Source organism: Lontra canadensis, unplaced genomic scaffold, assembly GCF_010015895.1.
Source record: "Lontra canadensis isolate GAN:19392208 unplaced genomic scaffold, GSC_riverotter_1.0 scaffold26, whole genome shotgun sequence".
Lineage (NCBI taxonomy): Eukaryota > Metazoa > Chordata > Mammalia > Carnivora > Mustelidae > Lontra > Lontra canadensis.
In genome coordinates, this window is record NW_022631020.1 from 2,395,084 (window position 1) to 2,410,789 (window position 15,706).

At 42.8% G+C, this 15,706-nt stretch overlaps 1 protein-coding gene across 1 annotated transcript in view; it reads right to left on the bottom strand.

Annotated features, from left to right (window-relative positions):
- Positions 1-13,199: 13,199 nt before the first annotated feature.
- Positions 13,200-15,706, bottom strand: part of HS6ST3 (heparan sulfate 6-O-sulfotransferase 3) — a 586,504-nt gene continuing 583,997 nt past the window's right edge. Inside the window, exon 2 of the mRNA XM_032864139.1 lies at positions 13,200-14,084. Coding sequence (XP_032720030.1) covers positions 13,376-14,084 — 709 coding nt within the window. The 3' untranslated portion in view covers positions 13,200-13,375. The remainder of the gene's footprint in view (positions 14,085-15,706) is intronic.

Below are 15,706 nucleotides of genomic sequence, written 5' to 3' on the forward strand. Positions count from 1 at the left end.
TGATTGGCAGGAATGGTTAGAGGAATTGAGGGTGAGTCGGCTTTCTACCTTGAGTGATCCCATAAGCTGCACAGCTTAAGACTGAGTGGGGGGGTAAGGCAGTACAGAAGGAAGCTCAGATTATTTCAGATGGAAAAGGAGCAGATGAGTTTCATTCCATATAATTTTAATTGAGGGTGAGTGGAAGACATTTAGGTGTAGGTGGTCATTAGTTCACTAAAGGTAGGGATCCAGAGAGCACTATCTATTTGGGACTCATAAGAACATGGGCCAATGTGGCCATTACAAGATTTGCTTATCTTGCTCAAGAGGACAAGTCGGATTCATTCTCTCATTAATTCTTTCATCTAACTCACTCATCAACTATAAACTTTTTACTATGTGCCAGGGTCATTGTTATTAAACAATTGTGAATAGGCAGAAGTTGTCCCTGATCCTCTAGAGCTTATGTCTAGGACTTAGGCTCAAAGGGGGCCAAGGATGCCCCTGTGCTTCAATCCTGGACAGCCAGAAGCCCAGCCCTGTGTGTGGGCTGGATGCCAGGGTGCTGAGCCAGGCATGGGATGAGACAGAGCTGGTCTGTGGTCGTAAGTCAGAGCACAAGAGGAGGGAAGACTGGGCTGACAGCATCTGAGAACAGAGCAAACGCTGCTCTGGAAAAAACTGTGTACAACACAGGCCAAGAAAGGTGGCCTGTGCAGGTCTAGATGGCCGAAAGTGAAGACACTTCCCGAGGTACAGCTGGGAGCAAGGGTAGTGTCTTTTCCAGGACACCTGTCACTTGGTCTGTGAGTGCTAAAGAGATTGCTGAAAACATCAGATGGACCCTGTTCTTTAAGGTTTAGCATCTAGCATCATGTCTTCCTTTTAGAAAGCTTAGTGAATATTTCTTAAAATGGAAAGACAAAGGAACAATAAAAAAGGAGGGAAAGAGACATTGAAAAGAGTTAAATTGTCATCAGTCTTTAGATTTGGAAGGTGGTAAAGATATTATGGAATATTTACTGACCTTCAACCCAATCATAGAAATTATTAAGAGGGACAAAAAGTTGCTACTCTGAGTTTTGGGGCTGCTAAAAATTCATGAAAGCTTGCTCCAATAACTTTGATTAAAACTGGTAATTGTTAATACCAAGATGTGCAATGTCATAGTCTGATGCTGAATGCTCATGCACCTTTTCTAAACTTCAGAATTTTATCTAGGGATGGCTTTCTCTCCTAGAGAGCAAAGAAAATGATGACATGAGAAGGGATTCATTCAGCCATGATGGAGCTTTCTACCCAGGCTGCTGGTCTACCTTCCACATGGAGAGCAGCAACAGGCATGACAGCAGGATTATTGGCTGTGACTTGCAGCTGCACACGGGAATACGAACCGTCAGCAGTGACTTCTTACAATGGTAATATACATGCTTCTGTTTAAAACTTAACTGGCAGACTTCCTGGCAGATCTCCTGGGAGTGATGCCCTGATTTGAAAAGACTTAATGACTTCTTGTCATCCAACACCTGTAGGTAGAGAAACAGGAGGGGAGGGCATGAGCACCTGGCTTGTGCCCCAGATAAAGTGAGCCACGTGGAGTTACATAGGCTCTACCTTTTCAGAAAAGAATTCTTTATGTTCTCTTCATTCAATAACCGATACCTTGATAATAAGATTGCCAGTGTTTTCATTCAGAGACATTTTAAATTATGCTCTTAAATTAAAAAAAAAAAAACCCTTGTTACCTACTATAGAAGGTCATTTCAAATCCCCCATTTATGTATATTAGGATGGGTTTAGTCATAAATTAAACTTGAGGACAATTGCATTTCTAGAGTCCTGATAAAAATTTTCACTCCTTTGGAACACAACCCAGATCCTTCCCAATGTGACTGGGGTCATGTCGGATCCTGTGAGAAAACTCCAAGAGATGGAGGACAAAAGTCTTCCTGGGCCGGTGCCCGGAATAGACATGGGAGGATCCCCGGAGTGCTTTCATGTCCTCCTTCAGGATAGATGGATCTGATCAGTGTGGAGAATCCTTAACTTGCTCTTGAGAAGAAGTGAGTTGGGGGACATCAGAGGGAGAGACAAACCATGAGAGACTGTGGACTCTGAGAAACAAACTGAGGGTTTTGGAGGGGAGGGGGTTAGGGGTTTGGGTGAGCCAGGTAGTGGGTATTAAGGAGGGCATGTATTGCATGGAGCACTGGGTGTGATGCATAAACAATGAATTCTGGAACACTGAAAATAAATTAAAATTAAAAAAATAAAGCTAAGAGGTAATCATTGTTCACTTGTTGCATTCAATTGCTTGTGTGTAGCCCACATCCCGTGAGTAGCCCTCATCCCACACGTAGCGCATGTCCAGCACATAGCTCATATGTCACGTCCTGCATGTAAATCTATATCCTGTTTGTAACCGGATCTGTGTAAAGTATAAAAAAAGAAGTGATTGTAGGAAATAAAGTCGTCCGTGGATGGAACTAGAGGGTATTATGCTTAGAGAAATAAGTCAATCGGAGAAAGACAACTATCATATGATCTCCCTGATATGAGGAAGTGGAGATGCAACGTGAGGGGTTTGGGGGGTAGGAAAAGAATAAATGAAACAAGATGGATCGGGAGGGAGACAAACCATAAGAGACTCTTAATCTCACAAAACAAACTGAGGGGGGCTGGGCGGAGGGGGAGGGAGAGGGTGGTGGGGTTATGGACATTGGGTGTGTGTGTGTGCTGTGGTGAGTGCTGTAAAGTGTGTAAACCTGGCAATTCACAGAACTGTACCCCTGGGGCGAAAAATACATCATATGTTTATAAAAAAATAAAAACATAAATTAAAAAAGAAATAAAGTCGTCTACTAATCATCAGCCAATGGTCCCCCCATCATTTCGGCTCCCATCACCTGGATCCCCACCTCATGAAGGTGACACACTCCTTCAATTTTTTTTTTCTCACTGAGCAAATATATTGTTCACAGGAACTGATGACATTCTGAAAACTACTTGTCCCCATGGCTTTCAAACACCAATCTGTGAGGTCCTAATGTCCTCTTTATCATCATATCTTACTTCATATGCAACAACTGTTTAAATAATTTAAATGATCATGCAAGCCTCAGCAAGAAGTGTGAAGTCTTCGGCTTTGAAAGTAACTCAGTATTTTTCAGATTAAGATGGAACTAACACTTTGCCTAATTTTCACTCTCCCTTTTTGATAGAATTACAGTGCTAATTATAATGACGATATGACAACAGCAGTGACAATATGAATCTAACCTCCCAGATTATTTCTAATCCAGGGTTGTTACTTCAGGTATGAAAATAAACACTTGGAAGTAGGATGAGGGAAACCTTTAAATGTTTGCATTTACATAAGTGTGAACATCTTCCAATTACGCAAGGAAAGCCAAGTAAATATGATTGCATTCTCACCACTGATTCCAAAGAAATCATACCTATCAAAACAAGAGAAAATAAAACAGAAAGGAAGCAGAAGTAATAAAAATCATAAAGTAACAGAAGATCATAATCTATAAATTATAATACTTTTCAAACTAAGACCATGGCTTGAACTATGTGAAGAAAAATTAAACCATATGTTAATTGCAAGTTACAGGAAGTTGAAAACATTAAAATGTAAATTGAAGGCAAAAAATATTATTAAATGATACAGAAGGGGTCATTTTATATTGAAAGTGGTAATCTGATCAATAAAAAAATATAGAAGTCATAAATACTAAATAACAAATCATCAAACTATATAAGCTAAAAACTGTTAAGAAATGATACACAGATTTTTGTATGTATCCTGTCTTTGATTATATATATATATATATATATATATTCACACACACACATATATATACAGTGTAATGTGTATATCAATGTGTAATTGATAATGCAACACATTTTCTTTTCTGTATCCACGAAACTTTTACAAAAACTGATCACTTACAAAGCCCCAAAGTTGGGGCGCCTGAGTGGCTCAGTGGGTTAAGCATTTGCCTTCAGCTCAGGTCATGATCTCAGGGTCCTGGGATTGAGCCCCGCATCATTTCTCCCTCTTCCCCTCCCCCACAGCTGGTGCGCAGGCGCGCGCGCTCTCTCTTTCTCTCTCTGTCTGAAATAAATAAATAAACAAACAAATAATAAAATCTTAAAAAAAAAAAAAGCCCCAAAGAAACCTCAGTAGAGTTTTGAAAGCAGAAACTATGCGGGCACATTTATCTGAGCACAATATGTTGATCACAGACAACAGGAAAAAATAAGTTTGTTTCAAAGTAAAGGGGCAGTTAAAACCAACAATGAGAAACTGAAATATACTTTTATAGAAAATTGAGTAAAAGGATACACTCAATAAAAATGAAAAGTGAAGCAGTATGAGTCAGATGGAATTGGTGGGATTTGAAATAAAAGATAAAAAATTAGATCAATGAACAAAAAATAAGTAAAAAAAGTTAAGATGAAAAATCCAAGCATAAATGTAAGATTAATACTTGAAAATTAAGAAATGGAACAATAAAGTAAAATAGAAGCATTAATAGGAAAAGAAAAATATTATTAAAGAGAATGACTACAACAGAGAGGTTTATGAAAGTGCTGAGCAAACACAGAGGAGAAACCCCCAAGCAGAAAGGGAGTGAAAGTTTATTTGTGAAAATCTGGAGTTTCAAAATAGAATGTGAAGAAGCAGCGAATAATGAAAAAGCGATGGAAATAGAGAAGCGAAGGAGATTTAAAAATTGAAGAACAGACTTGTTTCTAGAAACTTGTCAGACTGAGCTAACACAGATTCCTCTTTCAACCATAAACAAGTAAAAATGTTGGACATAATATGCCAGAATAACTTTTCAAAACAGCTGAGCTCCAAAGACAGGGCGGGAGCTAGAACAGAGCCTTGGAGGCCAGGACGGGGGAAGGTCTCAGTGCCTTGGGAGCGGAGCGTGTGTGCGGAAAGTTGACTGGGAGCAACCTGGCGGAGGGTTGGGGGGAACCTGCAGGAGGGGCAGAGGCAGAAAGGCAACTGAGGCTGAGTTAGAGTGAAAACCTCAACAGACCCTACATCGCGCTTTGGAGCTGAGAAGTCCCCACTTAAAAGATGTGGCCTTAGCATCTCCAGCCATGTCATTCAAGATAGCCTGGCCTGGATAGGTGGCATGACTTTGGGGGTGGCAGGTCCTCTAAAGAGACTCAGATGACAGCGGTCAGCCAGCAGCCACACTCCCAGCATCCTGGGCAATGAGCGCTTCCATCCAGGGCCAGGGAGGTGGCTCTGCAGAGATACATGTATTTTTCTTTGAGTATATGAATAACTTTCATTTTTATTTTTTCCACAATTCACTTAGCTTCATGTATGCAATTTTGACAGTCTTGAATATTTTTTCTTTCTCAGTCGTTGGGGAGATACAATCAGTGATCCAATCACCGTCCTCTCTCCCACTGGTATACAGAGACACTCACGGAGATGCTGCTTAAGGACACATATATTCATTTTAGTGACAGTTACATCAGTGGGAACATTGAAAATGAAAAGAATGTCCCAAAAATATCAGAACAGTAGAATTACATGCAGTATTGAAATTATGTTTTCGAAGAATGGGCATTAAGAGGTTAAAATATGTGTTTGTAAAATATGTATTTACATATATAGATTGTAGGATTCTAATTCCCTAAAACATTTGTTATTTAAAATTTTACTCTAATTGTCAATACATTAAAAAAATGAAAGGAAATAGATCAAAATCATGTCAGGATTTGGCACTTTTACGTATGCATTTCTTCTCACATGTTTTCAAAAGATCGAAGATCACACATTACTTTGTAATCATAAAAAAACTAACATTATATATAAAGACATAATTATTCTAAATTAGAGTCTACTAATTTTCACATTTATTTTTATATGAAAACTGATCTGTGAAAGGGAAACCTTACTATTTTGAGAGTAGATTTTCAACATTTTTGGTATTTCTTTCAAGTTTTATCTTCATGGTGAGTGGGGGAAAGAAGTAAGTCTTCAGTGTTTCTGAGTTCTTCTCTCAACTTATTCCCCCCCCCTCCGCCACCCTTAGAAGACAGAAGCCCACAAAAACGTTTGTGCGGGGGTGGGGACGGGGGTGGTGGGGGAGTGGTGGTGCACGTGTGTTTGTATTTAAGCTCTATTGTCTTTGGGCCTCTCCTATGTTCTCTCCAATTGCTGTGGAGTCAAGGTGACTTTGCCTATGATTCCCATGAGTTAGAGGGACATGGTCAAATGACATTCTTCTAAGGCTTTAAATCTCACAAACCCATAAGCAAGGGAGGAATACACAAATCCCACTTCTAAAGAGTAAAAAGGAAATTTTAAAAGGCACCCACCACTCAAGGGATCTTTTTTTTTTTTTTTGAAGGAAAGGACTTTTTTCTACCGGAAACTAATTTTCTTTCTTTGCATTTGTTTTAGGAACTAGGTATTTAAAAAGTGATGGGGACCAATCCTACGCTTTGAAATTGTGGAAAGACCTACGTTCATTGCCATTGTTTTATTTTTCTGCTTCCATTTTGTCTCCCTGTCCCCCTGTTCCTCTCTCCCTCTTTTCCTTCTTTTTCTTTTCTTTCCTTTAGAGTCAGTGCCAGACAGCTTTGCTTCGGTTCCCGCTTTTGTCTCCCACCACTCCCTTCTTCTCCAGGCTGTTTTCCCATGTTTCACAGTGAATTTCATTGTGCTGGGGTGGGCGAAAACAGGGAGGGCCATTAAAAACCACTGTTCTAGAAGCTTACGTGTTTGAGAGCCTGTGAAATCCTCCCTGGCCTCAGAGATTTTAAATTGTTTCAATCTATATTTTCTTTGTCTTTTATGCTTCTGAAGCTTCACATCCAATAGGCACATTTGTATCCAAAGCATGGATTTTTTTTAGAGTTTGACAAAGCTGATCCCATGGATTCAATTTCCATAAATCCCTTAAAGTGTTTGACCAACTTTTCTCATTTTGCAAAAATGTCTAACAAAATCACAGGGGAAAACAATTGTTCTTGACATCACAACAGTTTAATATGTTAACTTATTCATTAAATTGTGCTTCACATCAATGGAGATCCTCAGTTCTACAAACTATCGTTTTTTAAATAGCAATAAGGGTTGATAATGTCACAATACAATCTCCTAGTACCCGGGTTCATACATATTATTGCACAGAAACAAAAGGAAATATCTCTTAGGTGAAATAATTTACTATCTATTGAATAACTATGTTTACATCTAAAATGGGGCACCAGTAAAAGTCTAGGTTTTTCTTTCCAACGGGTTTCATCTTTGATACATTAAATGAAAAATAATGTAAGCCCAGCCCAGAAAGTACTTCCAGGGGCCAAAAACACACACACACACACACACACACACGCACGCACGCACACGAAGGAAAGGAAAGAAAAGACCGCCACATGATTACAAAGATAAGAAATTAAAAACGTAAGAGGTTGGTGGAAGGCAAATAATGGCGGTAACTAAATCACACGAACTCTGCTTCCTTGGACACAGTTTCCCCCGGCAAGAACTGAGGATTTTCAGCACTGACATCCGGCCCTTTGATGAGTTCCCACAGAGCAACAGAACATGCAATGCGCAGAGTCTCTACTCCGTGTGTCAAAGGGTGACAGTTGCAGTCTGTTCCATAGACGACGTCGAACACAGGCGTAAGAAACATCTGTGCTTTGGCGTGCTCAGATCGGGAGTCCTGGTAGGATACCTCAAGTCCTTGCCTGGAAGTCCCAGGGCTTTTGTCTCGCAGACGTTGCTGGTGCTCATGGCAAGGCCAGTCGTCTGCAAATCTCAGCACTTCTGCACGGAAGGTTGGGGCTGTCCATGTGCGGTGCGGATGGGCCCACGCGCGGTCCAGCCATGAGGCTACAGAACACCCGGGTCTCAGAACCCACCCACTGGCCCAGAAGGGCTCATTCAGAGTCTTAGGGAATTAGTTCGGATGCGTCCGGGTGGATGTGGTGAGAGCATAGCAGGATAATGTCCCATCGAGAATGGAGGAGGGGGCTGAGGGAGGTGACTTGGAGAAGGAAACTCGGGGAGCTCCCCAGAGGTGTGGCGGCTGGTGGGTGCCCTTGGACTCAGCCAGCCCTGGGACCCAGCCAGGAGATGTTCAGCTGCGGTTCTGATGACCAGTGGAGGCACACCAATTATGCGAAAGGAAAGCCTTGGAGACAGAGCTGTGATCAGACGAGGGTATCCTTTGCCCCAGTCCACGCCAGCTTTCCCTCGGATCCGACCCCGCCAACTCATCCAGCCTTTACTTCAGTCCCAAAAACGCTGCCAACGCTCTGGTCCTGTTTCCTGAGCCTCATGCCCTTAGCAGCTCTTTGAAATGGCCGAAGAATGACAGTCCACATGCCTCCAGCCTGCCCTTGTTCTTGAGGACAGAAACTGTATGTCGTTTCTCTATTTTTCAAGATTTCCTGGCACATGTTAAATTCATCTTTCCACCTTTGAAAGACCTGCTTCCCTTTTAAGAGCCTTGCTTTCCTCTCTAATTATCCCTACTCTCCCTAACTCCCACCCCTGTGTGATCCCATTATACAGGACTTTCTTCTCAGCTAGAGGCCACGGTGGGAGAGGAATCCGATAAACTCTGTGTGAAGATGGTAGCCTATGACAGCAACGGCTGCATTTCCTCTCTCCAGCAACAGGGCAGGCTGCAAATGGACTCATTTAACACCAAATAAAACCTTTAAGAACCAAAGCAGTAAGTTGCTGATAAAATTCCAGAGACCTGGGGAAGAAGTAGGGAGGAAGGGAGGTTTTTTGGTGGGTTTTTTTTTGAGCAGGGGTTCTACTGATCATGCCTTACCTCTTGCTGTTCAGGCTGTTACCGATTCGAGATATTTCTGACACTGAGTTTCCCTAAGGAGCTGCGAGCACATTTCCTCAGCCTTCTCTTGAATCGGTTTTGGGACTGGCTGGGTTGAACAGCCAGCGTGAGTTGTTTGAATGTCTGTGCTTCTCAGTCTCCCCTGAAACACTGCCCGTCTCTTGGACATTTCACTCCTAATGAGATGATCCCTCCCTGGAGGCAGTGAGCCAACTCTACCAATCTCCTTGGCATCTTCTAAGTCACTGTAGTTCTACAAGAAGGTAAGGAAAAACATAAGTCGATAAAGGCCGAGATTTCATATTCTTGCAGTTCCCAGTCCTGATATGGATGCTGAGCAGCATAAAGTCATCGGGAAGGCTATAAAGTCAAGACTGGGGCTCCGAGCAACTGTCTTATTGATAAACTCGAATTGAGAAATCTTTTAACATCCCTGAATCTCCACTGGAAACTACCAGATGGGATCATGAATAGAGGCCCTACATATCTACCATATGAGAGAGTGTTGAAGATCCAATAGGATACTAAATGTACAAATGTTTTGAAAGCATTAAGTACTATACAAAGTTATGAATTTTAATCTTTGCAAAACGTATGATGAAATAGGTAAATGTGAAAAGCACTTGACATAGTTTTCAATTCCCTTTTGTGTCAGAGGTTGATAGTTTTACCAGTATTAATTTTCACATTGTTTCTTTAATAATAGAACCCTCCCTCCCTGTTTATCAAGGCACATGGCAACCAATAATAAGGACATTTCCTGGCCTCCTTTGCATTTACTTGTAGCTAATGACTAGGTTCTAGCCCATGAAATGTGAGTGGAAGTGATATCTGCAACTTCGTTCCATGTCCACTCTGCTGTCTGAAATACAAATGAGATGGCAGGAGCCTCAGCAGTCACTTTGGACCATGAGGATGGCATGCACATGTTAGTATGAATGAGCAACAGGAGGGGCACTGGGGTTCTTTAATGTCACTCACCAGAGCTATCTAACCAGTTTGCCTTTTAAATAAGAGGACAACAGCTTTGATCTCATTGAAATCACTATTATTTTGAGTTTTCTCTTAAAGCAGCCAAATGGGAATCCTATCCTATGGATTTAATTTTTTTTTTTTTTTAAACGATCTATGCTTGCCTTCTTGCCAGGTCTCCCTCTGGTAGACTTTCCTCCCCATGTAAATACTATTTCTACTCAGACTTTTGAACAAGTCCTCATATTTCAAACCCTTGATTAAACTATGAAACAGTTCCCTCCTTGAGATGATAAGAAATGCATAGCACACATGATATCAATAGCTGTTGCCCAATACTGATTGCTAATGTTATTAGTTATTAGAAGGCATATCCAAAGAATTCTCAGGGTAGGCTTTCTCTGATTTCCAAGAGTAGGCTGCCAAAAAGTTAGAAGGAGACAGAAGAGAGAGTATGTACCTCAGTCCATGATGATAACTTAAACACACCCACAAACATGTACACAAGGTCACCCCATCCCAATCTGGGGCTTCCCTTGTCAAGAAAAGGGAAGGAATGCCTATCTGGTAGTTGTAGGAGTCAGTAGGATATGGAAATCCCTGGGGAAATTTTTCTCCCTCCTCTCGGGCTCTTAATATCAATGTATCTGGAATTGATTGGGTTTTAGATCGCAAAGCTGCTGACTCCCCGTGGATCCCAAGGCCCAGATTTCTTCTCTTGGCAACCCTTCTCTGAGTGTCACTCAGCACGCAGATGTGCAGTCTATTTTGGAAGAACAAACTGTATCCCTACCTCTTCACTTCAATCAACATAGGACCCCAGGGATATGACAAGCGTGCTGCTTTAGAATGAAATGTTATGAGGGAGGAAGCCCCTGTCGGTCTTTTTAATTTGCTCAGCACTGGCCTTGCGCCAACACAAAGAGATGGTTTCTCCTGTGAACATCCTGATATCTGGTCTCAAGTGCAGCACCATACATCGTGCCTTCGGTGCGGGCCGAGGAAAGCCTTTTGATACAAATCCCGACATGCCTGAGGAACAGTGTGAAGTTAGCAGAGGCCGTCTCCAAGTCTCAGTGATGCATGAATTCCCTGCCAAAAAATTTAAAGTGACTTTAAAAGAAACAATCCGCATGCTTTCTAACTTGTTTTGATTTTCCACATGACAAAACACTGGATTGTTATTATGTGTGCACGCACGTGTGTGTGTGTGTGTGTGTGTGTGTGTGTGTGAGTGTGTGACAGCGGCAGGCTGAAGGATAATTTGTAGCTCTGCCATTCTAGGCAGAACATGAGATCTTAACATTGGAACGCAAAGAGAGAGAGCGAGGGCTGCTCATTAATTGTAGCTGTAAACCTCTTCCCTCTCAACCTCAGGAACAAATCAGGGGTAAGGGAGACACGAATCTTCCGTGAGTCTAATTTCTATCGACTAACAAGCAATATTGACTCAGTCCCTTTCACAGAGAGGTGTCAAAAAGTACAAGTGCCTATAAAATCATCAATCTCTCAGCTTGTTGGTGGGTCAGGGAGGTGGAGAGGGCTGGACTCACCCAAGGCAGCATGGCTCTGGGTCCACTGCGAGTGCGGGACCGTCACAGTTGTGCTCTGCGCATGGGTTAGCGACAAATCCTTCTGGGCTCTAATGGCTGGCTTCTTGCACTGTTGGCAGGAAGCTTTTGTCCCATATGGAAAACATGATGGAATCAAAAGAACTTGCGCTCTGCAGTCGGCCAGACTTAGCCTACCATCCACCAGGAAGCTGCCTGGTCTCTGTGGGGTTTACTTTTCTTATCTATGTAATTAGGCCTAATAATATCTACCTTGTTGTGAATGGATTGAAGGTATGAATAGGGCTCCCTCAGTAAGTGACACAAGGGAGGTCCCCAATAATGTCTTCCCTCACATGACAGATGAAGCCAAGGGTCATGAGAGAAGAATCAAAGCCACTTCTCCAAATCTCTCTCTGATGGAGACCCCGGGCTCCTCTCTCGGCAAGCAGGCCCTCCATGAATGCGTGTGGGTTGATCGACTCTCCACCCCAGTGAGAGTACTCCAGAGGCTGCGATGTGGCTTATGCAAAGCTGGCTTAAACATCAAACACGCTAGATATCAATGAAATAGGCTTTTCAATCTGTTTTAGGGGTTTCACTCATTTTGCCTTCAGCTCCTTGAAAGGACTGATCAGATCAATGTTATGAAACTTTCTACCCACTCTGATCCTACTACGGAATGCCAGGCGAGGCCTTTCTTTTCCCTTTTCCATACTTCTCCCCTGAGTACTCGACAGACTTTGTGTTCTTTTACTGGTGACTGGGAAAAATGGAAAAGAAGAAGTAGTGGGTAATGAGGCCCAATTTCCCATCCTGCTTTATCCACTCCAGTCCGAGCTGCCAAATAGAGCCACAGCCGAACCACAGGCAAAGATCACGTGGGGAAAATAAAGTGATCAGGCTGGAATTATGAAGGATCCTGGGAGGTAACGTCTGTCTAGGCTCCTGGGACAACCGGCCCATTGAGTTCTGCATCTCCTGGCCTGAATCAGTTATCATGTATTTAGTGAACTTGCATACCGTTTGCATACAGGCCAGCTCAACTCCTAATCTTCGGGCAAGACTCTTTTAACAGAACATCAAACTTGGCAGTACCATATCGAAGAGGATGACTGCTCCGAAGAGGTCAAACAGAAATATCCCTGAAAAAAACCTAAAAGTTTTGTAGCCCATATGGAAGTGTGAGACATCATACAGTCATCCTCTGGCTTCCCTCCTTAATTTATTAGTTAATTCTTTTGAATGCAAAGAAAATCAGTAAAGTGTGATCTCCTTAGGTCTTAATTAATAAGCACATTTTCTCCTAACTACCCCTACCACTGTTCATTTCTCAGGGGCCAAGCACACCTGTCCTGATTCCACTAGCTTTTCCCTAAAAGGTCGGGGAGGAAGCATGGCTCCCAGCTAAGATGCAAGGACTTTGTGGGGTGTGAGTCTTTAGTGATGATCAGTAGTAAGGTAATCTTGTTTAAAAACAATCGCAACCACGAAACACTGCTACTTATGATTAAGCCACATTCAAACAGGGTTCAAGATGAGAGCCAAGAGCCAAGGGAGGGACTTCTTTCTTTCTTCCTTTCTCTGGACAGGCCAATATTTCCATTACAAAGACAGTGTGAAACAGACCAGTTTCAGCAGAACATCCAAGCCTATAATTTGGCTTTTCATGTGTGTCTCTGTGAGGTTCCCAAGATGCTGCAAAGGAGCTCTTCGAGAACTGTTTCCTTTCTGGTGCTTCTCTCCTTGACCTCCTAAGGACGTCTCTATTGGATGCATTCCTGCCCTACTTGATATCAAGGATTGAAAAATATCAGGAGGAGGGAAAAAAAAGAAGACAACAGATCATCTCCAGCTGGATAAGGATGAAGACAAAGAGGAAGCAGGTGTCCAAATCAAGCCACATATAGCCAGATGTCCTCAGATACCCACCAACCTCCAAGGTCACCAACGCCACAGAAGTTCAGTGTGCCTGCTCATCCTCCCCCTCCCGAGGAAGGAGAGGGCAGGGGGTCACCATCTCACCACCTGGCTGTTGTAGTCCTCAGTGACCGCCCCCTCTGTGTTCCCGTCCTCTTTGGGCCACCGGTGACCCCTATGCTCCCGCTGCAGCCTGCGCTCCTCCCGCCTCCTCTGCCGGTCCCTCTGGTGCTCTAGCTGCTTGGTGTGATGGTAACGTTGCTGGAAGAGGTCTTTCGCGTACTCGTAAAGCTGCATGTCCAGGAAGTTGAGCTCCTCGATGCGCTGGCGAGCGCCCTCATTGATGTCCACATTGGAAGCCCGCGTGATGTTGAACTGCGTGAAAGGGGAGATAAACTTGAGGTTGAATGTCCTCTCAAAGAGAAACTGTGTCTTCCTCTGGAATTCCGTGAGCCCAAAGAAGGCCATGTTCTTCAGGTTGTTCTTTGCGCTCTGCAGCAGGATGGTGTTTCTCTCGCTCTCATTCATGAAAGTCAAGTTGTAGCAGCCCACCAGGCTGAGGTCAGCCAGCATGCGCACCTGGCGGTTGTTGGCCAGGTTGTAGGAGCAGTCCATGAACTCCCGCAAGCTGACCCCAGACCAGTCGTCCCCAGGGTAGCAGGTGGGCAGCTCGTCGGGGGTGGGGCTTCTCCCATCACACATGTGGAGGGAGGTTTTCCACGTGGCCCCTCTCTGGACATGTTTCCACTCGCTCAGGTAGCGTGACACTGGATCCCGTAACATGGTGATGTAATAGAAATTCCTGGAAGAAATGAGAAGGAAGAGCGTGAGTCTTTGACAACGACAGCTCTGGGATTCTGAACCTCCATGGTGTTTGTATCAGCACTGAGTCAAGGGGCTCTTCTGCCAAATGTTCGTGTGAGAGTGGTTGCCTGCATTTACACCTATCAGACTAATGTTCCCATATGTGCGTATTTTCATAGACACGAGTGGACTGGGTTTTCAGCACCCTTTGTTGAGTTTCTCCTCCCTGCTCTGGTGTGGGGAGGGACGTGATGGGGGCAATAGGTAACTCATTCATTTCAGCACATTCATTTATTCACTGATAAATTGCTGCTGGAAATAATACTTTACAATAAGAAAACACACCAAGGTTTTTGAAAGTTATTCCCCAACCGATATTTTATTTGTGGCAGATGTGGGACTATGTGATAGGGAAATATGCAAGGAGAGGGAGTGGTTTACCCAAGGGTGTGGGCCTAAACAAGGCAAAGCTGGAAGCCAAAGGTCCTTAGTCTTTTCTGTTGACACTGCTATTCCGGATTATAAGGTAGGTAGGGTTGGGGGAAGATTTTCTGTGTGTGGAGAGCAATATTTATTGAGGAGCTACTATGTACTGGGAACTGTGATAGATACTTCACGATACTAACATATATAATCCTCAGCACAATTTCGTAAGATGGGCTTTATCATTACTTCTTTTTTTTTTTTTTATAGTTGAGAACACTGAGGCTGAGAAAGGTGAAAATATAGCCCAAGATTCAAGAACAAATTAATACTTGAACTGCAATGGAGTCTAGGTCCACTGATTTGCCTCTGTGCTTTCCTGTGCACCATATTGATATTTTAAAAACAAAAATATAATTAATGTGTATTGAATGCCTATTGTCAGGTACTGTGGTTATTATAATCGTAGGTCTTATCTAATGGCATCAAATGGAACCTTGAGAAGAAATATATATATTTTTTAAATGGTTAGCTTCAGGATGATCCAGTAAAGATCAGGGTGTTTCTGGCTTCAAGGGGCAAGAAAAGTGTGAAGAGGCAAGAGGAGAATTGGAAAAGCTGACAAGTAAAGACAAACCCATAGCATTAGAGGAAAGTAACTACTGATTTAAAATGAGGGAAAGTCTTCTCATAATTTGAAAGCCTGTCTATGGAATGGGGTGCCCACCCCCCACCACTGGCACAAGGGGTGACCCTCAGAGGTCCCCTGAGCAGACAGATGATCCCGAAGAACTCTGAAAGGAACACGCTTGGCCATGCTAAACTGGCTTAAGAAAAAAAAAAAAATCAATACCCAGTTAAAAGCAATGACAAACATAGGGCTTTAAGGGTGTAGTGCTTTTTTATGCTGCTTTTAAAAAAGGAATCAATGAACTATAATATTTTAAAACTCTAAATTTACTATTTTCAGTTCTTTTGAATGTCTAGCCAGACAGTTTTGAAATGTGCTAAGGGAACTACAGTATCTTAAGCAACGCCAGCTTCTCCTTAAATTAGAAAGAATAACGTGCTGAAACTGCCACAGACAGGCCAGCCTGAGCCCTTGCTTTTGCCAATCATCATTTTGCATTACTCTGTTGTCTTTTGCGGTGACAGAATGACAATTTCATCAGTGGAAGGAAATTTCCCGAAAGGTCA